General features: G+C 38.7%; 1 protein-coding gene and 1 pseudogene across 1 annotated transcript; both read left to right on the forward strand.

Moving 5' to 3' along the window:
* The first annotated feature begins 12832 nt into the window (after positions 1-12832).
* Positions 12833-16281, forward strand: LOC109242593 (crooked neck-like protein 1). Its single transcript, XM_019409432.1, has 4 exons — positions 12833-14929; positions 15709-15756; positions 15864-16049; positions 16196-16281. Exons 1-3 carry the CDS (start codon positions 12855-12857, stop codon positions 15964-15966), a joined length of 2226 nt encoding a protein of 741 aa, XP_019264977.1. The 5' UTR covers positions 12833-12854; the 3' UTR covers positions 15967-16049; positions 16196-16281.
* A 602-nt stretch (positions 16282-16883) lies between these two features.
* Positions 16884-20985, forward strand: LOC109242594 (annotated as a pseudogene).
* The last annotated feature ends 4466 nt before the right edge of the window (positions 20986-25451 follow it).

The following is a 25451-nucleotide window of genomic DNA, read 5'->3' on the forward strand; positions in this document are numbered from 1 at the left end:
TGCTAGGCTTCAGGCTCGTGTTGCTGATTTGGAAGCTGAAAGAGATGGGCTTCGAGCTGAGCTAGCAAAAGAAAAGGAGAAAAGTGAAGGAATGCTTCAGAATATGCTCAACCTTCTCCAAACCCAACCCTCTAGTTCCTCCAAGCCTTAGGTCCTCCAGTTCTTGTTTTTGAACCTATCTAGAACCCCCAGTGACCCAGATTCGGGACTTTTTCTGTTTTTTTTATTGCTCATGTTTGGAAGTTTTTCTTTCTCTTTGTGGTCTGTTTGTGGAAACATATCCTAATCAATGAAAATTTGCTTTTTCTCTTGTTCTATGGAGATTCTGATCTTAATAGTTAATTTTGTTTGTTGGTTATTGATTAATTGAACCATGTTTTCACTTGCAGTTGCCCCAGTGGCCATGAGTAATTATTAACATCTGGGACTCACAATATTTGCAACTTTTCGATGATGCCAAAAGGGGGAAGAGATATTGTGCTTTACTTGTTATTCTGACTAATGTGATATTTATAACCTAATTAAACCTGATCCTTGATGATGAGTTAAACTTTCTAGGTTAAAGTGTTGATGATTAAGCTGAGTTTCACAGGTTTTTTGATCAGTAAAAGCACAGAGTTTGTCATCATCAAAAAGGGGGAATTTGTTGGCCCAAGTTCAGGTGAAGTTTTGAAGAATGACAAATGCACTCAGTCATGGAACATGTCCATCATGCGAGACACAGTGTTTATCAATCAATACATGTGAGATGCACGTGAAGGAGATAAGTCTCAAGGATAAAGCAGCAATATCTCCTTAACCGATCGAAAAGGTTGCATATTGGATAAGGAGAGGAAGTCTCCTTATGTGAAGAGAACACAATCCGGATCAAGGATAGGGTTGGACTTTGTATTGTTCAAGGACTCAACTTCGATGGAAGATCAGCAATTGAGTCTCAATCAAACTCTGGTTACTAACTCTTTAAATAACAGTGATTGTTCTCTTTTACAGGTATTGCACAAACGCAGAAGTTAAACTAAATTGAAAGCAAAAGAGCGAGGCAATTTTGCAAGCAATTTATGTGAGATTCAAGTGTGCATTCCTGAAGCTACTTGGACAAGATAGAAGAACCAATTTCATTGTGTTTATTCTTATTCTAGTTCAATTGTAGTAGGTGGTTTAAAGTTGTACCTTTCCAGCCTTTGTAGAAGCAATTGTAATAGGTACTTTGAGTATTCAAGTTATAGGCTAACTTGAAGGTGTCACAACAGTTGAGGCTGTGTGCCACACTGGGATTAGAGTTTAATCCTTATGTTTACAAGAGTTTTGTAAATGCTGTTTTGGCTCAGTGATTTTGGTAGAAGCTTGGGAAATCCTACTGAGTAGTAGGTCGTGTTAATCATAAATAACACTCAGTGATAAGAAATCACGATCAGTGAGTAATAATCATAAATAAAGACTAAGTGATAAGAAATCACGAAAAGTGCATCAACATGTTGTACAGAAGTAGTACAAAACAAGTAAGAAAGCAATGAAGCTGTGAAATCTCTTAAAGCATCTTAGCTCAGTTTAAAACTTCTTCAAAAATGCATTTTCAACAATTAAGCAACTGAATGCAAAACAAATAGAACAGATAAGCATAGAGAATCCGCCCCTCGGGCACAGTTACACAACTAAACAGGTAAATGACAGGTAATTAAACAGATAAACACATAAAGGTTCGCCCCTCGGGCTATAACTCAACAACTCCGCCCCTCGGGCAATATCTCAGATCAATAACAGCCCCTCGGGCAATCACATAAACCAATACCAGCCCCTCGGGCAATCACATATAACAATACCATCCCCTTGGGCAATCACACAAAACAATACCAGCCCCTCGGGCAATCACATATAACAATACCAACCCCTCGGGCAATCACATATAACAATACCAGCCCCTCGGGCAATCACATATAACCATACCAGCCCCTCGGGCTATAACTCACATCACAATAGGTACCCGCGCTCACTGGAGGTGTGCAGACTCCTGGAGGGGCCCCTTACGGCCCAAGCGCAATATCAAGCCATCTCGTGGCATCATAAACAGGCTCTCGGCCTCATATCAATATCAAGCCACCTCGGGCGTACAATCTCAGGCCCTCGGCCTCATAATCAATATCAAGCCACCTCGTGGCGTACAATCTCAGGCCCTCGGCCTCATAATCAAAATCAGTGTATCACCGCTGCGGCGTGCAGCATGAACCAGAAGAAATCCTCACAACACAGGGCCCAGGCCTTACTCAGTCAAAATCACATAAGCCTCTCGGGCAACAGTAAAACAGTGTTTCTCAGCCTAAAACATCATTTAAATATCATTTGAGTATTAAAACTGATTGAACATGGCTGAGTTTTGAAAACAGTGGAAAATAACATGACTGAGTTGAAGTATAAAGTCAAAACAGTGAGGAAATATCAACAAAAATCCCCGAAGGGTTCAAATAGTTGGCACGAAGCGCAAATATGGCATTCAGCCCAAATAATCATGATAGCAAATAGATTTCAGTCAAATACGCGGTAAAATCATCAATCGGGACGCACCAAGTCACAATCCCCAATAGTGCACGACCCCACGCTCGCCATCAAGCGTGTGCCTCACCTCAATATAGCACTAGAATCATTACTCACCTCGAACCGGCTAAATCTCTAGCTCGCGATGCCTTTGCCCCTTGAATCACCCTCCGCGCACGTCGAATCTATCCAAAATCACAACGAGGACGTCAAAATATGCTAAGGGAACAAAGCCCAAGCGAAAACAATCAATAAAGGGCACAAATCCCGACATTACCAAAACCCGACCCCCGGGCCCACACCTCGGAATCCGATAAAATTAACATCAATGGAATCCTCATCCTCTCACGAGACCATACATATCAAATTTACCAAAATCCGACCTCATATGGTCACTCAAATCCTAAAAATTCACTCTCCAATTTCAAGCCCTAAATTCCCAACTCTTCCTCTAATTTCCCACAAATTCTACCTCTAATCCATGAAATAATAGCATAGGAACGAGTTTTAGGTCCAAAATCCTTACCTCAATGAAGTTCCCTTGAAATCCCTCTTTCAATTCGTCCAAAAAGCTCCCAAGCCGAAGTCAAAATGGTGAAATAACCCGAAGTCGCGAAATGAAATAACTTATATGTTCTGCCCAGACCTTTCCGCATCTGCGGCACTTCAACCGCATCTGCGGTACCGCATTTGCGTTTAAACTCTCCGCTTTTGCGTAACTCACTTAAGAGCCCAAAAATCGCATCTGCGATAAGCCATCCGCACCTGCGACTCCGCAGGTGCGGTCCCACACCGCATCTGTGGTTCCTGGCAAATTCTCAATAATCTGCTTCTGCGGATCCTCTTCCGCACGTGCGGCGCCGAACCTGCGGTTACCAATTCGCAGGTGCGAAAATACCAGAAGCAGCAAATTCAGCAACTGCAACAAAATCCAAACTTCTCCGCTAACCATCCGAAATCACCCCGAAGCCCCCGGGACCTCAACCAAAAGCTCAAACATATTCTAATACCTTATTCAAACTTGTTCCAATCATCAAAACACCTCAAACAACATCAAATCACCCAAAACACATCGGATTCAAGCCAAACTTTCCAAAATCTTCCGTAATCCGCTTTTGATCAAAAACCCAACCAAACCACGTCCGAATGACCTGAAATTTTGCGCACACATCCCAAATGACACAACGAAGCTATTGCCACTCTCGAAATTCTATTCCGACCCTTATATCAAAATCTCGCCTACCAACCGGAAATCGCCAAAATCTCTATTTCTCCAATTCAAGCCTAAACCTTCCACGGACTTCTAAAATGCATTCCGATCACGCTCCTAAGTCCCAAATCACCTAAAGGAGCTAACCAAATCATAAAAATTCCGATCCGAGATCATATACAAGCAAGTCAAATATTGGTCAAACCTTTCAAATTTTAAGCTTAAACTGAGAACTGTTCTTCCAAATTCATTCTGATTAACCTGAAATCAAAACCAACGATTTACATAAGTCATATGCAAGTCATGCCCAAGAACTAGCGAGCAATGTGCAAAAGCTCAAAACGACCGGTCGGGTCGTTACATCCTCCCCCACTTAAACATACGTTCCTCCTCGAACGTGCCCAGAGTTGTTCCACAAGCTAACCAATCGCTGAATAGCCTTACCATGCATATACCCGAGGGTGATCCCACGTCACCCTATCTCATATAGGTCCAATAACACATAGAAACTGAAATTTCACAATCCAATCTAGCCCATAAACCATAGAACCACATTTCCACTTCTGAAATCCTCAGTGCGATCAGAATCTCACATTTATACTACGAATAAGCCGGAACAAGCTGTAATAACCCATACCTGCAACCTCAGGTGCAATTACATGATTTACCACATAACTCAAACGCTTGCAGCGATAACTTCTAATCACAGCCGCTGCACACAACAACCGAATACCAATAGAAAACCTCTTATCAACTAAGGTCTCATTCCAACACTTTCATGCACTGCCAATGATAAATGAAACACGCAATAAACCATAGCCATTCCTCAGATCAACCATTCAAGAAGCCACTTCTCCTTTGGCAAAGATCATAGCAAATTTCTGAGCCAAGCCTCGATATTATCCTTCCAACATGCTGAAATCGAATCAGTTTGTACTCATTTCAGATCCCGACGATCTCATCTAATCCAACACCACTACTCTGGTGACATGACACATCAATACAATCTAACGCCATAACTTGCGCAATCCGCGCACCAATACGAAACAATCCAAACATACTCAAATCGTGAAAGTGACTCAAATGAAAGAGTTGTACTGCAAGCTCACCAGTACCACCACAACACAAGACTGAGAACCCATCTCACATCATAGGAATAGAACACACAAATCTAACCCGCAAGGTCATACCCCTACATAACTTCGCTGCGATGTGCGATCCTTTCCAAACACCACTCCACATGACACACCTCAAGTCACTCTGCTCAAAATTGACGACCACGCGCAATTGATGTCTAGAACCAAAGCAAATCATCATAACCATGGTGAATCAAATAACATACACCACACAACCCGAAAGGACATAACCAATACGCCATCCACCGAGTAACACCCAATTACTCTTCCCGCTAGACTCACACTATGAAACCCCAATAGAACCGCACCATATGTGCCTACAACCCACAAATCATAACACCTCGCAACACAGAAAGGTAACTCATAGATCTCCCCAGATTACTAATAAGCTCAATAACAAGCGAATCAACACATCCCTCAACAATACAATTCGGAGCCAACCAAGCTGACTCAAGTTAGAACACGCATCCACATTTGCCTGCCAACGAACTCCTTATCAAGGAAATCCTGAAGCTGCTCCTTCAACTCCTTTAACTCCACCGGTGCCATACGATACGGTGCCCAAATAAGGAAGGAAATCCTTCCCAGCCATCCGCTGGGTCTTCGGAATATAAAATCACCCTACTAAGAACATAATCTGTCGAACCTCGCCACTCAATCTGTGGCATTCCCGGCATAGCCGACATTGCCGCCTTAGCGCAATAGCTCAGAATGACACAACACTGAGACAACCAGTCTATACCCAATATCACATCCAAAATCTAACATAACAAGCAGCAAAAGATCCACTCGGGTCTTCAAACCTAGATAGTCACTACACAGTGCCGATATACACGACCCGTAACCACAACATAGCCTGAATATGAGAACTCCCAGTCTCCAACTCCATATAGCACACGAATTACCATACTTGATCCCAGTTCCGCCATCCGAATACATGCCGCACCTCTAATACCCAATCATTCCACGAGAGATACTCTAACATTCTTCTGTGCCTCCAAGCAAACTCGGATATCAGTAGTCGATCTAACAAGAAGGTGCCGCAATACCGAAGTACCCTCAACTTAATCACATTGCCTTTTTCTGAAACATATACCCTCGTCAAATTACCTCCAACTAGCAATACCATTCCCTTAATCATCTGAAGATCATCCCCCTAATCATCTGGAGCTCACTTCTCTAATTATCTGAAACTGCTCGTGTTGCCTAAGGATTTTATGACCTTCTGTTCAAAACTGAACCGTAACCTTACATACGCAAATCTCAATCCTTCACAACATATCGCATATACCATACCGTCCTAGAATAACATGAGAACTTCCTACGATTCTAAATCCGTTACCTTTACCTTCCTGATACTGATGCATAGGATCCCATAATTAATATAGAGAATACCACAAGTCTTGACATCTTCCAATGAAAACTCAGTTTCCAGCCACAAGTACAACTTGAAAGTCTCCAATTATTGCATGAAAAATTTAGAACACATTAGAACCATTCTCTAGAGTCATCCACTCTACCCAAATCGCAATTAGCCCGATTAAATGATCCGAACAACCTGCGCCTCATTAGCACTTCAGACACCACAGAATGTAACCTTACCTTAGTCGAAAATTCTTCCTTTACACGAGCCATCCTCGGGCTCAATCCCCGTAAACCATAACTGATTCACCAGCACACCTCAAACTGGAACCAACATAGCACATAACAGTGCAATCAGCTAATCCATAGCAAACTCCCCCACTTGGCTCAAAGCCATAGATCAAAACACACACAATAACCCATAACGCATATACTTAATTGCTGTCATAATACCACAGTGAGATTAACTCAATCCTTCATAAGCTCGTGGAACACATGCCATCTGGTACTTCATATCTTCTGCAACTCTCGCATTTACTCTCGTAACAATTAAACCCATTCCCTTAAGCGACCCAGATTCAAATTACAACGTATATCTTTCACTTGAAATTGAGATCTTCTAACAGACAACATAAGTATCGCACAAACTCAGAACATTTCGCAGGAGATAACCCACCTGCTTTGCCTCAAACTAGCATTTCTGTATACCTTCCACCGTCATATTCATCGCGCAGTCACTTAATCTTCCTGAGCCTGAACTCATACCGAAAAAAACATGAAAGGATTCATCACACACCCATAACTCGGGGCCATACCTCAAATCAAGATGGAAATCAGACACCTAATAGTTCTTCTATCCTCCAGCAGACCCTTCTCGCAAATCGTACGAATACATCTCGCAGTCACATCACTCATCACGTAACTATCCAGTCATTACTCCCCTTAATAGGGACACAACAGAACATGTAGATCCAGAAACACGTGCTCACACAATCAGCACCTCGGTGCTCAAGCTATAGGCAAAAAAAAAATCCGGCCTCGAGTCCTCCAGACTGGCCCAACATCAGCACATAGAGATCACATCTGATACTGAGCGCTCGTTCGCGCATACGAATGCGTGGAAGGAGTCCAAAGAGTTATATTTCAAGCTGAATCAAGGACGCACGATAAGAATTTCAAGAATATGGAGTTTTCCTAAAGGTTCTGCAGCCTCCCGAGGATAAGCACAGACGTCTCCGTACCAATCCGCGTGACTCTACTAAACCTGCTCATGACTCGTAAGACCTATGTAACCTAGGCTCCGATACCAACTTGTCACGACCCTAAACCCAGACCCGGTCGTGATGGCGCCTCTCGTGAAGACAAGTCCAGCCGACACATTTCTAATCCAGTTTTTAAGCAATTAAAAAATAAGCATTACGTCTAAAACATGATATAAACTCAGAAGTAATAATGACAATACAAAACAATTCGCAGGATACAACCTAACTCAGCACGATACCAGGGTGTCAATAGTCATGAGCATCTACTAAGGTCTAAATACCACTGACAAAGTCTGAAATGTACTAACTACAGACTAATAGAATGAAAAGGGAGAAAACCAGTGCTGCGAATACCGACAGCTACCTTGCTAAACTTCGATGACTCTGCTTCCGATCAACTAATACCCGCTACCGGGTTCAGAAAGAAAATACCTGAATCTGCACACAAGGTGCAGGGAGTAAAGTGAGTGCTTCCAACTCAGTGAGTAATAATCATAAATAAAGACTGAGTGATAAGAAATCACGAAAAGAGCATCAACATGATGTACAGAAGTAGTACAAAACTAGTAAGAACGCAATGAAGCTGTGAAATCTCTTAAAGCATCTTAGCTCAGTTTAAAACTTCTTCAAAAATGGCTTTTCAACAATTAATCAACTGAATGCAAAACAACTAGAACAGATAAGCATAGAGAATCCGCCCCTCGGGCACAGTTACACAACTAAACAGGTAAATGACAGCTAAATAAATAGATAAACACATAAAGGTTCGCCCCTCGAGCTATAACTCAACAACTCCGCCCCTCAGGCAATATCTCAGATCAATACCAGCCCCTCGGGCAATCACATAAAACAATACCAGCCCCTCGGGCAATCACATATAACAATACCAGCCCCTCGGGCAATCACATAAAATAATACCAGCCCCTCGGGCAATCACATATAACAATACCAGCCCCTCGGGCAATCACATATAACAATACCAGCCCTTCGGGCAATCACATATAACCATACCAGCCCCTCGGGCTATAACTTACATCATAATGGGTACCCGCGCTCACTGGGAGTGTGCAGACTCCTGGAGGGGCCCCTTACGGTCCAAGCGCAATATCAAACCATCTCGTGGCATCATAAACAGGCTCTCGGCCTCATAATCAATATCAAGCCACCTCGTGGCGTACAATCTCAAGCCCTCGGCCTCATAATCAAAATCAGTGTATCACCGCTGCGGCGTGCAGCCCGACCCAAAAGATATCCTCACAACACAGGCCCCCGGCCTTACTCAGTCAAAATCACATAAGCCTCTTGGGCAACAGTAAAACAGTGTTTCTCAGCCTAAAACATCATTTAAATATCATTTGAGTATTAAAACTGAGTGAACATGGCTGAGTTTTGAAAACAGTGGAAAATAACATGACTGAGTTCAAGTATAAAGTCAAAACAGTGAGGAAATATCAACAAAAATCCCCGAAGGGTTCAAATAGTTGGCACGAAGCCCAAATATGGCATTCAGCCCAAATAATCATGATAGCAAATAGATTTCAGTCAAATACGCGGTAAAATCATCAATCGGGACGCACCAAGTCACAATCCCCAATAGTGCACGACCCCACGCTCGCCATCAAGCGTGTGCCTCACCTCAATATAGCACTACGATGTGCAATCCGGGGTTTCAAACCCTCAGAACATCATTTACAATCATTACTCACCTCGAACCGGCTAAATCTCTAGCTCGCGATGCCTTTTCCCCTTGAATCACCCTCCGCGCGCGTCGAATCTATCCAAAATCACAACAAGGACGTCAAAATATGCTAAGGGAATAAAGCCCAAGCGAAAACAATCAATAAAGGGCACAAATCCTGACATTACCAAAACCCGACCCCCGGGCCCACACCTCGGAATCCGATAAAATTAACATCAATGGAATCCTCATCCTCTCACAAGACCATACATATCAAATTTACCAAAATCCGACCTCATATGGTCACTCAAATCCTAAAAATTCACTCTCCAATTTCAAGCCCTAAATTCCCAACTCTTCCTCTAATTTCCCACAAATTCTACCTCTAATCCATGAAATAATAGCATAGGAACGAGTTTTAGGTCCAAAATCCTTACCTCAATGAAGTTCCCTTGAAATTCCTCTTTCAATTCGTCCAAAAAGCTCCCAAGCCGAAGTCAAAATGGTGAAATAACCCAAAGTCGCGAAATGAAATAACTTATATGTTCTGCCCAGACCTTTCCGCATCTGTGGCACTTCAACCGCATCTGCGGTACCGCATTTGCGTTTAAACTCTCCGCTTCTGTGGAACTCACTTAAGAGCCCAAAAATCGCATCTGCGATAAGCCATGCGCACCTGCGACTCCGCAGGTGCGGTCCCACACCGCATCTGCGGTTCCTGGCAAATTCTCAACAATCCGCTTCTGCGGCTCCTCTTCCGCACGTGCGGCGCCGCACCTGCGGTTCCCAATCCGCAGGTGCAAAAATACCAGAAGCAGCAAATTCAGTAGCTGCAACAAAATCCAAACTTCTCCGTTAACCATCCGAAATCACCCCGAGGCCCCCGGGACCTCAACCAAAAGCACAAACATATTCTAATACCTTATTCAAACTTGTTCCAATCATCAAAACACCTTAAACAACATCAAATTACCCAAAATACATCGGATTCAAGCCAAATTTCCAAAATCTTCCGGATTCCGCTTTTGATAAAAAACCCAACCAAACCACGTCCGAATGACCTGAAATTTTGCACACACATCCCAAATGACACAACAAAGCTACTGCCACTCTCGAAATTCCATTCCGACCCTTATATCAAAATCTCACCTACCAACCGGAAATCGCCAAAATTTCAATTTCGCCAATTCAAGCCTAAACCTTCCACGGACTTTTAAAATGCATTCCGATCACGCTCCTAAGTCCCAAATCACCTAAAGGAGCTAACCAAATCATAAAAATTCCGATCCGAGATCATATACAAGCAAGTCAAATATTGGTCAAACCTTTCAAATTTTAAGCTTAAACTGAGAACTGTTCTTCCAAATTCATTCTGATTAACCTGAAACCAAAACCAACGGTTTACATAAGTCATAATACACTACAGGGGCAAGTCATGCCCGAAAACTGGCGAGCAATGTGCAAAAGCTCAAAACGACCGGCCGGGTCGTTACAGTATTCAAACAATACGGTCGCTTATAAGGTAATTACAGATGAATCTCTATAGTAATCATTAATTGGTAACATATTAAAATGGTAGCCAGCTAACCTGCTATTATAGTATGAAACTATGTTGATAGTATAAAAAAAATGTATATTGTCAGTGGATATAACTAAAATCTGAACTATTATAACAAGCATGAACTGATAACTTGCAAAACACAATAAATTATTAAACTACAATGATAGTGTAAAATTTATTTATATATAAGTTATACGCATAGAGAAAGCAACAAGAAAGTCACACCTCAGAAGCAGGGGCGGAACTAGCTGGGCGGAAGGGGGTTCAGCCGAATTCTCTTCGCCGAAAATTACACTGTGTATATAAGGTCAAATTTTTTTCATGTAAATATATTAGATGTTGAATCCACTTAACTTCTTCACGTGTTTACTTTTTTAATTAATTTGAATCCGCTTGATAAAAATTCTGCTTCCACCACTGCTCAAAAGAAAGTAATAGTATAAACTGTGTAAAGTTACCTATGAACTTGGATTCTGGAGCGCTTTGGTTTTTGTTTCTGGCCAGAAATGTAAAGGATACGTGATGCATTCCATTCTGAAGAACTGATACACATTTCTCTCTCTCTCTCTGGTTTTCTTATATATACTTCTCCTTTTTTCTTCTTCTTGTTTTAATCACTTGAGAGAAGAGTAAAAACAAGAAGTTTGGAATGATGAAATGAAATGAAGATTTGAGAGAAATGTGAAGGCAATGAGATCCTATAAATAGGTGGACCTTCTTGTTATTTAGTGTACATAAGCATTAATTTCATGTGTCGCGCTATATATAAAGATGAGATGATCATACAGTTTCAACATAATATTAGAGTAAATAAAAGTGGCGGACTCATAATTTAAATTTGATGGACATATTATGTATTTTTAAAATTACGAGTTCTAAATTTAATATTTGTTACTATACTAGCAATTTTCTTTACGCGAATACATATATACTTCCGCTACTGTTTTGTTGCTCCGTCCCTGATTATTGTATTAATGCACTTAATTAGCTCGCCGTGCGCGCTGAGGATTTACATTTGTCAGTATTTAATTAGGTTGAAATATATTTGATGATCTTTTAAGGTATGATTATTTTTTTTTTCTCAAAAATATTCATTCTGCATCTGAGCAAAGACGCCAATTTACAGTATCTTTTTTTACCTTGTGCCCTACAAGCAAAGGACCTCGTACGAGACATTAGATCTAGATAATTAGATAAATGAACGAAGATACAAATATACAAACAACAGTACGAAATAATCAATTATATATTTGACCTGCAGCTACATTTGTCATTATTTAATTAGAAAGCGAGTGGAAACTTTTTCTTTCTAAACAATGATGGTTATTGTAGAATAGTAAGTAATGCTTCATCTTTAATAAAAGATTTCGAATTCGAACCTGAATATAGAGTTGCTTTTGTTAAGAAATGTTTTGCCCTCCCCTCCCACCCACCCATAGTGAGATTTTCAACGGGAATTGGAATTTAGTCGGGCCCTTATACGGGATTGAACACTAGGCGAAAAACCAAAAAAATAAAATAACATTTTTTCCATTTAAGACATTTGAAGTTTTTACCTAGTAGAATACATCAATCAACATGGTATAAAAGCATAGTGTACTTTGAATATGTCATTGTCCAATTTGAGGTGAAGCTTAACAGAAAGTGCAGCTTTGTTGATTAACAAAAGTTTGCATTGGATAATTATTAAGTAGTATTCAATTAGAGAATCTAATTATCAAGTTTGCATTGCCATGTTCTGATCCATTCTCAAGTGAACTTCAATAACCAAAAGTTTTAAAAAAATAAATCAAGATTACATTTATTAAAATCGAGAAAAGGGTGACTTCCTCTGTGAAAATTAGAGTTATATATATACCAATAACATCACATGCATAAGCAATCATGTTACCCTATGCATTTACTCTCTCTGTCCCAAATTATCTGTTACTTTTATGTTCTGGAGATTCAAATTATATGAACTTTGACTAATATTTTAGAATGTATTTTTTTTAATCATATTGGATTTGATTTATTTAATTCATGCCTAAATAGAATTTAATAGGTTTTGCCGTTTCATACAATTATAAATAATTTTCCTTCACTTGCCTTAACTAGAGCCGCCCTTAATACTAGCATGGCGAACAGAGATGCAGACCCCAATCTGGGGTACCTCACTCGAAAAGAAACTGAGGTAAAGCTTCCTAGACCTACACGGGTGAAGAACAAAACCCCAGCTCCAATCCAAATCACCGCCGAGCAAATCCTCCGGGAAGCTAGAGAACGTCAAGAGGCCGAAATCCGACCGCCGAAGCAAAAAATCACCGACCCGACCGAACTAGCCGATTACCGCCTCCGCAAGCGCAAGGAATTCGAGAGCTTAATCAGCCGCGTTAGGTGGAACAAAAGCGTGTGGGTGAAATATGCTAAATGGGAAGAATCACAAAAGGACTTCAAGCGAGCTCGTTCCATTTGGGAACGAGCACTCGAAGTCGATTACAGGGATCATACGATGTGGCTGAAGTATGCTGACGTGGAGATGAAGAATAAATTTGTGAATCATGCTCGTAATGTGTGGGATCGTGCTGTTACGCTTTTGCCTAGGGTTGATCAGTTATGGTACAAGTATATTCACATGGAAGAGATGCTTGGGAATGTAGCTGGTGCGAGGCTGATTTTTGAGAGGTGGATGACATGGATGCCGGACCAGCAAGGGTGGTTAAGTTACATTAAGTTTGAGTTGAGGTATAATGAGGTGGATAGGGCGAGGGCGATTTTCGAGAGATTCGTGCAGTGTCATCCGAAGGTTAGTGCATGGATTAGGTTCGCCAAGTTTGAGTTTAAGAATGGGGAGGTAGCGAGGGCGAGGAATTGTTACGAGAGGGCTGTGGATAAGTTGGCGGACGACGAGGAAGCAGAGCAGTTGTTTGTGGCGTTCGCGGAGTTTGAGGAGAAGTGTAAGGAGACAGAGAGGGCAAGGTGCATTTATAAGTTTGCACTTGATCATATTCCGAAAGGGCGAGCTGAGGATTTGTACAGGAAGTTTGTGGCTTTTGAGAAACAGTATGGGGATAGGGAAGGTATTGAGGATGCTATTGTGGGGAAAAGGAGGTTTCAGTATGAGGATGAAGTAAGGAAGAATCCGCGGAACTATGACGCGTGGTTTGATTATCTTCGGTTGGAAGAGAGTGTAGGGAATAAAGAGAGGATTAGAGAGGTTTATGAGAGAGCCATTGCTAACGTTCCTCCTGCTGATCAAGAGAAGTGGTATTGGCAGCGATACATTTACTTATGGATTAATTATGCATTATATGAAGAGCTTGACGCACAAGGCATGGAAAGGACCAGAGATGTCTACAGGAAGTGTCTTAAGCTGATTCCGCATCAGAAGTTCTCATTTGCAAAGATTTGGTTGTTGGCTGCCCAGTTTGAGATCCGGCAGTTAAGACTCAAAGAAGCACGTCTGCTACTTGGAGAAGCGATTGGAAGAGCTCCTAAAGACAAGATATTTAAGAAGTACATTGAGATAGAGCTGCATCTTGGAAATATAGACCGTTGTAGAAAGCTTTATGAGAAGTACTTAGAATGGTCACCAGAAAATTGCTATGCTTGGAGCAAATTCACCGAGTTAGAGAGGTCCTTGGATGAAACGGAGCGAGCCAGGGCTATTTTTGAGCTTGCAATTGACCAACCTGCGCTGGATATGCCAGAGTTACTATGGAAGGCTTACATAGACTTCGAGATCTTTGAGGGTGAATTTGATAGAACAAGAGCACTATATGAAAGACTTCTTAACCGCACGAAACACTTGAAGGTGTGGATAAGTTATGCGAATTTTGAGGCCTTGGTTGTGGATTCAGAAGATATTGAACAGAAGAAGAAGCGCCTGCAGCATGCCAGAGATGTTTTTGAAAAGGCCATCACGTACTACCCAACTTCTGCTCCTGAATTGAAAGAAGAGCGAGCAATGCTTTTAGAAGAATGGCTGAAAATGGAAAGTGGTTTTGGTGAGCTTGGGGATGTTAACTTAGTCCGTGCAAAGCTACCAAAGAAACTCAAGAAGACAAGGCAAATAGACATGGAGGATGGTCCAGCAGCGTATGAGGAGTATATCAATTATCTTTTTCCCGAGGAAACACAAACCGCCAACCTCAAGATCTTGGAAGCTGCTTATAAATGGAAGAAGCAGCGCGTTGCATCAGAAGAGGATTGGTATCTTCTCTGTTAGCTTCCATTCGATTTTTTGAAATGTGGCTAGCACATTTGTCTTTTTCCCCCCTTCTGTTTTGTACTAATTGTTGGGTAAAAGTAAGAAAAAGAGAGATGAGAAGTGTTTGTAACTGACATTTATACCTCCAATTATACTTGTAAATGGAAAAAGAGAGATTTTTATGATTTTTAAGTATCAAGTGTATTTCTACTGTCCCTTTTGATGAATTAGTCCAATTATACTTATAAAAGAAAAAAGAGATTTTTATGATTTTTAAGTATCAAGTGTATTTCTACTGCCCCTTTTGATGAATTAGTCCAATTATACTTGTAAGCAGGAAAAAAAAAGAGAACAGTTTTTAATGATTTTTTTACAGTGTCAAGTGTATTTCTACTGTCCCTTTTGATGAATTAGTCCAACTTGTACTTAGGTTCTTGATGGGGTACAATTGATTCAAAGAAAAAGATCAGATTTTTATGTTTTTTTTTTTCCAGTATGAAGTGAATTTCTAGAGTCCCTTTTGATGAATTAATCCAACTTGTACTTGGGGTTCTTGAAGGGGTATCAATAATGAAAAAAGAGAGAGATTTTTATGATCTTTTTCAGTATAAGTATATTTCTATCGCCCCTTTTGTTGAATTAGTTCAATTTGTACTTGGATTCTTGAAGGGCACGATTGATTAAAAAAAGAACGGTTTTTTATAATCTTTTTTCAGTATCAAGTGTATTTCTACAGTCCTCTTTTGATGAATTGGTGTAACTTATACCGGTGTTCTTGAAGGGGTACGATTAAAGGGGTTTTCATCAACTATGCAATCCACATTGGCAAGTAAGTGTTTTTGTAACCAATTATAGTGTACTTTGCGTAAAGTTTGAATCTTTTTTGCTTCTCAAGTTTAGTTAATAATGAGGTTAATTTCATGTATGGTCACTAAGCTACGGTAAAAGGGGCAGCCCGGTGCACGAGCATCCCGCATTTACGCAAGGTCCGGAGAAGGGTCGCAACCCAAGGGGGTATGATGTGGTTAGCCTACCCTGATGCGAGTATCAGTGGCTGATTCCACGGCTCGAACCTGTGACCTATAGGTCACACGGAGATAACTTTACCGTTACTGAGCTAGGGTAAAGTCGTAAAACTATTGTATTGGGTAATATTTAGTTACTTTACTGATATATTGAAATAGTTTTCTAACTTTACTATTATAGTGATCACGGAATTATCCCTTTTTGATGTACTCTTTACTAATAGATGCGATCTTTTTGTGTAGGTGATAATTCAAGACTGTTAATTAGTAGATCTATCTCAGAAAAGTTCTCTGATTCGCTTGGGCCTAGTGACTCTGAATCACTTGAGGTTTTCCTTTTGAACTTTTCAATCTTTCTACTCAAAATATTGTATGTTTCTGAACTTTGACTTGTATTTGTATTTGGAATAGAGTAATTAGAGACTTGTAATTTATTGGCAAAAGCCATTTTCTCTGAGAGGGTACGGCTGTGAATGACATTGTGTCTTTGAAATCTGAGCTTGATTGGTAAGTGCATGAAGTCCCATATATGAGAAGCATTTGATTTAGGAAGCAAAATTCTTGCTCCCTTAGCCACTTTATTTTCCCTTAAGCTGATGCACTATCTGTTATTACTATAGTACGTGAAAGTTTGGATTGTTTCAGTACTTCTCTTCTCTAACGCTTCTTTCTGTTGAACCTGTAAAGCTAAAAGGGCTAAATATCTCATATCTTTGCTCTTAAACGTAATCTGCATGTCCCCATATCTTAGAAAAGGAAAAGGAAAAGGAAAACATAATATAGAGGAAAGAGGGGTTAAATTGTTTTCTTGGATGTTTCGAAGCCCGCCTCTGAATTGTGGGATTTGACTATCTTTAACAATAGACTTTGTGCTATTTCAGAATCTGAAACAAAAAGAGAACACCTTTTTGACAATTTTGAAGGGAGCAAACTCTTTTCTGCCCCATGTGGTTCTTGGCAGCACAATTTTGGCTCTTATATATCCACCTTCTTTTACGTGGTTTACTAACAGGTTTGTATATCATTCAATTGATGCCTATTTTCTAAATGAATTTGTTCTATCCCACAAGTCTGTCATGTTGTCTACTTTAAGCCTCCCTGAAAAGTTATGCTTTACGACCGATAACTTTATTGGGAGCTCACAGGGTAACATAACTGTAGGATACTTAGTTTTAAAATTTTATCTCGTTAACTGCTACTTTTATCTGCTAGACAAAGAATTCAATTTGTTGACATGGATGCTATTTGACATATTAACTAACTTTGGTTACTACATAAAGCAAGTGCCTTCCATGTATTAAAAACAAGGTTGCGGGAAGAAACTTATATAAATTTTGCCTGCACAAATAATTAACTGCATTCTTGACGAAATAGAAAACCTTTATAAGGCTTGGTGAACATCTTATGGGTTGATCATTTAATTTGACTTATCCTCATAAATGTATGTTGAAACTTCTATGTCTGACCAATTGCCATTAGTTGTAACAAGAGGGTGAGGTAGAGACCTGCGCGAGAGGTGAGAGTAATACCATCTTACATGAGAATGATGTTGAAAGTTTTCCATGAAAATATCTAATTTTGTATCCATTTAACACCTCTAGAAAAGGTTGGAGGTATAGACTTGAATACTGAAAAAAGTATCAATATTGCATTATTTTGGTCTCTCACATTGTCTATCTAGGAAAGCTAGAGACCCGTAGTATGAGGCAAAAAGTTGCGGAGTGTACACCAAAAAGTCCAAACTGTTTAGCTTTTTGAATCTCATCTTATAATCTCATAGTTACCGTGTCGTTTACTGTTTCTAGGTACTATGCCCCTGCGTTGGGGATTTTAATGTTTGCAGTTGGAGTCAACTCAAGTGAAAAGGACTTTCTTGAAGCTTTCAAGAAACCAGCTGCAATTTTTGCTGGTTATATTGGTCAATTTGCTGTGAAGCCCCTGCTCGGATATCTTTTCGGCACACTTGCAATGACTGTATTTGGCCTGCCAACTTCCTTAGGTAAAATCTCTGATTACTTTTACCAGCGGAAAAATTTGTACGTTGACTAAAGTTCTTTGAGCTGTGTATCAGCTGCAGGGATTATGTTGACCTCTTGTGTTAGTGGAGCACAGCTGTCAAATTACGCTACTTTTCTAACAGATCCACAAATGGCCCCTCTTAGTATAGTGATGGCATCGTTATCGACAGCTACTGCTGTTTTTGTCACCCCTATTTTATCATTATTGCTTATTGGGAAAAGTTGCCTGTGGATGTTAAGGGAATGGTTTCCAACATACTGCAGATTGTCGTTGCACCTGTTGCTGGTGGACTGCTTCTGAATGGGTAATAATGTTGTGAATACTCATTATGTGTATCGTTCTACAATCCGAACTTCACTCTTATGACTTTTGGTTTCGCTTCAATAGATTCTTTCCGCAGATTTGTAATGCAATTCGGCCGTTGTTGCCTCCGCTATCAGTTTTTGTGACTGCTCTTTGTGTTGGGGCTCCGCTTGCTATTAACATAGAGTCTCTCGTATCCCCATCTGGAATGTCTGTTTTGTTGCTTGTGATTGCATTTCATTTGTCGGCGTTCATCTTAGGTTATTTACTTTCCGGCATAGCCTTTCACAGAGCACCAGACGTCAAAGCTCTACAAAGAACGCTGTCATATGAAACAGGTTTGAAGCTTACCTAATATTATCAACCTTCACTTATTGGATCTTGATTGATGTTGTCATTCTATGTCTCGTTTGCAGGCATGCAGAGCAGTCTTCTTGCCCTTGCTCTTGCGAATAAGTTTATCCAAGATCCTCTTGTTGGTGTCCCTCCAGCTATATCAGTAAGTACGCATCGATTATATGAACTTCCTCGCCTACTGAAGAAGATAAAAAGGAGAGTTGATTTGGTAGTAGCGAAATTATAGTCGTTGGCCTAAGCTCTCTAATCAAAGATCTAGTTACTCAAAATTGCCTCAAAGGATTGGTTTATATCCTTTTGTCTTAATTATGATACAAATATCGATACCAGAGGCGGATATAGGATGTAAACTTGAGGAGCAAATGCCAATGCACCCATTCGTCTCTCGAAACACTGGGTTCGGTTCTCTTAATACACATCGACTCTAATGAACTTCCACTATATATATATATATATATATATATATATATATATATATGTTTTGTAACAAACCCACTACTTAAACACTAGGTCCACCCCATGGTTTATACAATTCAGAATTGGGTCATTTTTATGAAAGAGGTGACTCATTTTTATGTTGTTTTGTTTTAGGTTGACGGAACACTGGTACATAGGGCTGTGCATAATTTGGTAAATACCGAATTATCGTACCGAAATCGAAAATTTTGGTATTTGGTATACGGTATTTTGGTATTTGGTTGGTTTAAGTTTTTAAAAAAAAAATGGTATTAGGTATGGTATTTGGTATTTTAAAATAAAATACCAAAATATCGATACCGTACCGAAATATATATTATATTACACAAAACACATATTATTAATTATAACAAAAATATAAAAAATCTAAAATTTTACTTTCCTTTATTCTCTAAGTTCATCAATTAACTCCAAACAAGTAACAAGACATTTCTAATGATCAAATATTCTTTTATGTACAATTTTTTCTATTTTGGTCGATATTTGCTAGTTTTGGATAAAAACTTTTTTCAACAAACATTTTTCGTTTTGTATTTTTGAGTACTTTAATTAAGAATATTAGAGTCTATGGCTCTATGTACTAGTTAGTATTCAAACCGAATAAACCGAAGTTACCGAACCGAATAGACCGAAACCGAAAGGAGAAAAACCGAACCATACCGAATTTAATTAGGTAAGGTATTGGTATAGGATTTTAAGAAACCGAATACCGAAAATACCGAACCGAAATGTCTAAATACCGTACCGTACCGACTGACGAACACCCCTACTGGTACATATGTTTATGTGATAACAGGACTATTAGATAACAGCAAGTAAACGTCCTTAGTAGATACAATTGTTAATAAATAAGGTAGGTTACTCGCTATAACAGGTAAAATGCACTAATAACGTATAAATTCTTTACACTATCAGTGTATTATAGAAGTTAAAGTCCTTAGTTTTACTCTTCACTGCATTAATTATTTGGTGAACATTAGTGACAAAAGGAATGAAGTTATTCGGGAGAAGGTGGGCGTGACTCCTATTGATGGCAAGATGCGGGAAGCGTGGCTCAAATGGTTCAGGCACGTATGGAGGAGGAGCCCTGATGCTCCGGTGAGGAGGTGCGAGAGTTTGGCCCTGGCGAGGACGAGAAGAGGTAGAGGGCGGCCTAAGAAGTATTGTGAAGAGGTGATCAGATAGGACATGGCGTTGCTGCAGATTTCCGAGGTCATGGTCCTTGATAGGAAGGTGTGGAGGTCGAGCATTAGGGTTGTAGTTTAGGACGTAGTTGAGTCCAGGGATGAGGCTAGTTCGATAGGGGTAGTCTTAGACTGCTAGAGGTTTATGTTGTGTTCTCCATATCCTTAGGTTTTCATGGCATCGGGCCTATTTTCTGGTTTTGTTATTGCATTTCAACTATTTTCTTGTTCTTATGATGCTAATATTATTTCTTTAGTTTCTGTTTGATGGTACTAATATATTGTCCCTTTCCTTCTCTTCTCGTCTTTTCCGTTTTCTTGAGCCGAGGGTCTGTCGGAAACAGCCTCTCTACTCCTTCGGGGTAGAGGTAACGTCTGCATACACACTACCCTTCCCAAACCCGACTTGTGGAATTTTACTTGGTCGTTATTGTTGTTGTTGTTGTTGCTCACTTTTCCTTAGCTTGTTATTCTGAAAATTTCTAGTCAATTCTTAGAACATCTGCTTTGTACCCTTTTGCAGGTTGTGATCATGTCATTAATGGGCTTTGATCATGTCATTAATGGGCTTCTCTCTAGTAATTCTGTGGGCTAAGAAGAAAGAAACTGTTATTGAGTGATATAAGATAGGGATTTTTACCTTCCTATATTATATATGAAACTTTATTACCCTCAATGTTTAAGGTTTGTGTTAATTACATTTCAGCATACCAAATTATCATTTATATACCATAATTCAAATTAGGGATATAATTAAAGGTGCATTTATATTAGGCGCTAATTTAGGACCGTATCTTCCCACATTTACCTTTACCCGTCTCTCCCCCAACCCTCCCCCCCCCCCCCCCTTTCGGAGATGGACAGTAGCATCAATAATCTTCAGATTAGTTCTCATTTACTTCCCCAAAAACCTTAACTTAGCGACCGTATCTTCAGATTAATTCTTATTTACCAATTCTCTATTTACACATACAAAACATCAATGTATCGTTATTTTCATTGACCTCTTTTTTTTTTGATTTTTTTTTGGGCAGTGGATGAAGGTTACTGGTTAACACAGTCGATTGAAACTCGAAGAAGAAGACATATTTCCAGAAATTGTAGATAAATTGTAGAAAAATTAAAAAAATTATAGATAAATTGTAGACTGTTTTTTGCAGAAGATTTTGTAGAAGCTTTAGTCGTTTTGGATTTGTGAAAACAGAAAATAATGCATCTACAATCAGAATACAAATAATTACAATTTATCTACAAGATATCTACAAAATGGATACATTGAATTTTAATATCCCAATTCCCATTTCAATTGTAGCATAATTGACATTTTTGACATAATTGTAGAAGATTTGTAGAAGTTTTAGTCTTCCCAATCTACAATTTATCTACAATCTACAATTTAACTACAATTTTTGAAAATATGTCTTCTTCTTCTTCTTCTTCTTTGAGTTTCAATCTGAAATTCAGTCAAAACCAAGTCTAATCTTCACCAAAACCCCTCAAAATTGAAATATAAACTCCTAAACATATTCCGAATTATTTACAACAACACCCAATCCAAACAAATAATGATTTTTGAAAACCCAAATTTGAGTTCAAAGCTTTCAAGCTTTTTAATGGCTATCAATGGTGGGAAATATATGAAAGAACAGATGAAGATGAAGATGAAGAACAGAAATCTCCTTTTCGTTTCAATATTCTTCTCCTAAATCTGTTCAGAATATTCACGCCAAATCTGTTCAGAATATTCTTCTCCTAAAATTTAGCTCGCATAAATAGGAAGATACAACTGCTATTAATTAGCTTTTAATGATTGGTACAAAAACTGTAGAAATAATGTGGACTGGACGGGTAATTTAGTAATTATGCACATTTTTGATAATAAAGTTTCATATATGGTATAGATAAGAAAAAATCCCTATAAGATATTATACTTCTAAAAGTGATCTTAAACAGATTATCTACCAAGTTCGAACCGTGCACCAGCTGACCTTAGAGGATTTCTGGGTTATCAGAAAAAAGAGGAGATCTTGAAAAAATCTCCGTCGTGGAAGTTCTTGTAGTGTCAAGAACCTTACAATTAAAAGATGGTATCATATCACCAAAATTTGGGAAAATGCATAAGTACCCCCTGACCTATACCCTGATTCCCAACTACACACTTTTTCTTTCCGAGAATCTTATTGCCCCCTAAATTTATTTTAAATGGAATTATTTGCACCCTTAACGCTGACGTGGCAGAGTGTGTGTATTTCACTCTCCCAAAAGAGAGTGAGAAGCAAGAAAAAACGATTTTCAGATTATTTTTTATTCTTTTTTATCATTTTTTCTTACTTTTGTTTTCCTTTTCCTTTTCCTTTTTCTTTTACCTTTTTTTTTTCGTTTCTTCTCTAGTTCCGGCGGATATTCATTCACTGGCGACTTTATCTAACCGTTTTTCTTCCATTTTTTTCTTTCACACACAAAGTAAACTCTCAAAAAGATCTATTCATAAGCAAAGCAAAATACATTCAGATTTGGGGAAAAAAATTCGTCATCGGAAAATCTTCCCATGCCGGAAAAAGATGTATTGCAATTTTAACTAGAAAAGGTTTTCTCAACTTATATTTATTTTTATTTCCTTTGCTCTTCCTCCCACATAAATTATACTTTCAAGAAAATTTTTTATATATATAAAACAAAATACACTTAGATCGGGATAAAAATCTGTCGCCGGAAAAAAAAATTAGCCGGAAAAAATTGTGTTTGTGAAATTCCGACGACCACCATTTTATGCCGCCGGTGACCAAAACAAAAAGAAAGAGAATGAAATAACCAAAAAAATGAGAATAATAAGAAATAAGAAAAAAGGATAAGAAAAAGAAGAAAGAATAAAAAAGGTACTAAAAATACATGTGGGGGCGCGTAGCTCACCACTTGCCAAGAGTTTAGTTGTCAGCGTTTAGGGTGCAAATAATTACATTTAAAATAAGTTTAGGGGGGTAATAGAATTCCCGCAAAGAAAAAGTGTGTAGTTGGGTATCTGGATATAGGTCGGGGGGGGGGGGGGGTGTACTTATGCATTTTCCCCCAAAATTTATGTGGAATGTGTTCTTTCTCCTCATCATTCCATGTAATTTTTCAAGAAATGTGCTACCCAAAAGGCTCTTTGTTGAAGATCTCAATTGCCTTGTATTGCTTTTTGGACAAATGCTCTGTATTATAAAGTTTTAAGCTTCAAATTTGTGGTATTGTGATTCAGACAGGGGTAATCTGCTTACACACTACGCTCCCCAAACTCTACTTGTGAGATTATACTGGGTTTGTTGTTGTTGTTGTTGATTCAGATTGTGACATCTTTGTCATTTTACTGTCCCTTAATATAGTGGCTTGTCGAGCATTTGACAAATTCACACCATCCATTTTAAATAGGATTTTTCCCCCGTATACACGAACAATCTAACGCGTAGAAGTCCCTTTTCCTTTTTCCTTCTTAGTTTTGTAGGTAATAGAGTCATTTGGGTATTTCCAGATCTTTCCTTTCTTGTATGACACAACACAATGTCTTCTTGTTTTGTCTGGTTAATCGGACTGTCTAGCGCTTAAACTCTTATTTTATAACTCAAATATATTTTTTAATTTACGTATGTGATTTTAAAAGAAAATTACTTATGGAAAATGGTATACATGCAACACGCGTATGTTAAAACTAGTAAATTCCTCTTACGCATGAATTGTATGACACGATCTCCTCTAGTTTTGTTTGGTTAACTAGACTAATCATATTGTCTGGTGCTTAAACTCTTACTTCCTCTGTTCCAGTTTATATGAACTTATTTTCTTTTTGGTCTGTTCTAAAAAGAATGATCCCTTTCTAATTTTGGAATAGCTTGAACTTACAATTATGCCCTTAATGAGAAGCTTTTATAATCACACAAATACTCTAGGCCTCTTTTTGACTTGTTTAGGACCACAAATTCCAAAAGTCTTCATTTTTTTTAAACTTCGTGCCCAGTCAAACAGGTTCACATAAATTGGAATGAAGGAAGTACTTTATAACTCAAACATAATTTTTAACATAATATTTATGTGATTTTAAAAAAAAATACTATTACTTATCGCAAAAAGGTACATACATGTGCAACAAATGTACGTTAAAACTAGTCAGACAATAACTTAATAGATGGATAAAGGAATTGGGTAAAATAGCACGGGCTAGCCAGTTTTCAGACTGGTCATTCAAAAATAGCCAGCGTTTGCAAAGTCATTAAAAATTAGCCACTATTTTGCTGGAACAGGGACCGGTCCAGCATAATATACTGGAGATCGGTGCACCTGTGTATGAACTTCCAGCATATTATGCTGGAACTCCAACACGCGGAAAGTTCCAGCATAATATACTGGAGATTGGAGCACCTGTGTATGGACTTCCAGCATATTATACTGGACCGGTATATTATTCTGGAACTTCAGTATATTATGCTGAAGTATTTTCCGGATTTTGAACGGTGTTTTCGTTCAGATTTATCTTTACATGAAAAGTGGCTAAATGTCCATTACTTTTGAAACTGTGACTATTTTTGAATGACCACTTGTAAATCTTGCTATTTTTGAATTTCTTCCAAATTTAAACCGGTAATCCTATGTAAAATTTATATCCTAAATGGGCTGCTAATCCAGTTAATTGTTCTAAAATATTCTACTACTGCAAACTGTATTTATGTTTTTTTTATTTTTAATTTTCAGTCGACTACTCATCAATTTGAATTATTTAATTTTAAAAATGCTTACTCATAAGTCATAAAGGATCTTTTTGTCATTTTATCTCTTATCTAAAACATCTTTTACTCAAAATCCAACACCCCACTTACCATTTGTTTGGATCATTGTTACCCACCGTTTTATAATGTATCGTATTGTACTGTATCGTATTGTATCGTATCGTTTTGTGAATACAATATTTGGATAGATTGTATTGTATGCTGTTTGGATATAACATTTTGCTGTTTGGTTTGACCGTATCGTACTATACTGTAACTGATAAGTTTACTAAAATACCCTCAATTGTTTTAAATATTTAATTTATCAAAAATTACGCATAAAATTATTTAAGAAACCCCTTTCTATATTTATCACCAATTATGTCTTCTATATAAAGCAATTAAATTCATACAGATTCTATC

This window comes from Nicotiana attenuata, unplaced genomic scaffold, assembly GCF_001879085.1.
Source record: "Nicotiana attenuata strain UT unplaced genomic scaffold, NIATTr2, whole genome shotgun sequence".
Classification (NCBI taxonomy): Eukaryota; Viridiplantae; Streptophyta; class Magnoliopsida; order Solanales; family Solanaceae; genus Nicotiana; species Nicotiana attenuata.

Coding starts and splice junctions, on each gene's coding strand:
- LOC109242593 (XM_019409432.1), top strand. CDS start 12,855: ATGGCGAACAGAGATGCAGACCCCAATCTGGGGTACCTCACTCGAAAA. Junction 14,930..15,708: donor GTTGCATCAGAAGAGGATTG/GTATCTTCTCTG, acceptor GTGTTCTTGAAG/GGGTACGATTAAAGGGGTTT. Junction 15,757..15,863: donor TATGCAATCCACATTGGCAA/GTAAGTGTTTTT, acceptor ATGGTCACTAAG/CTACGGTAAAAGGGGCAGCC.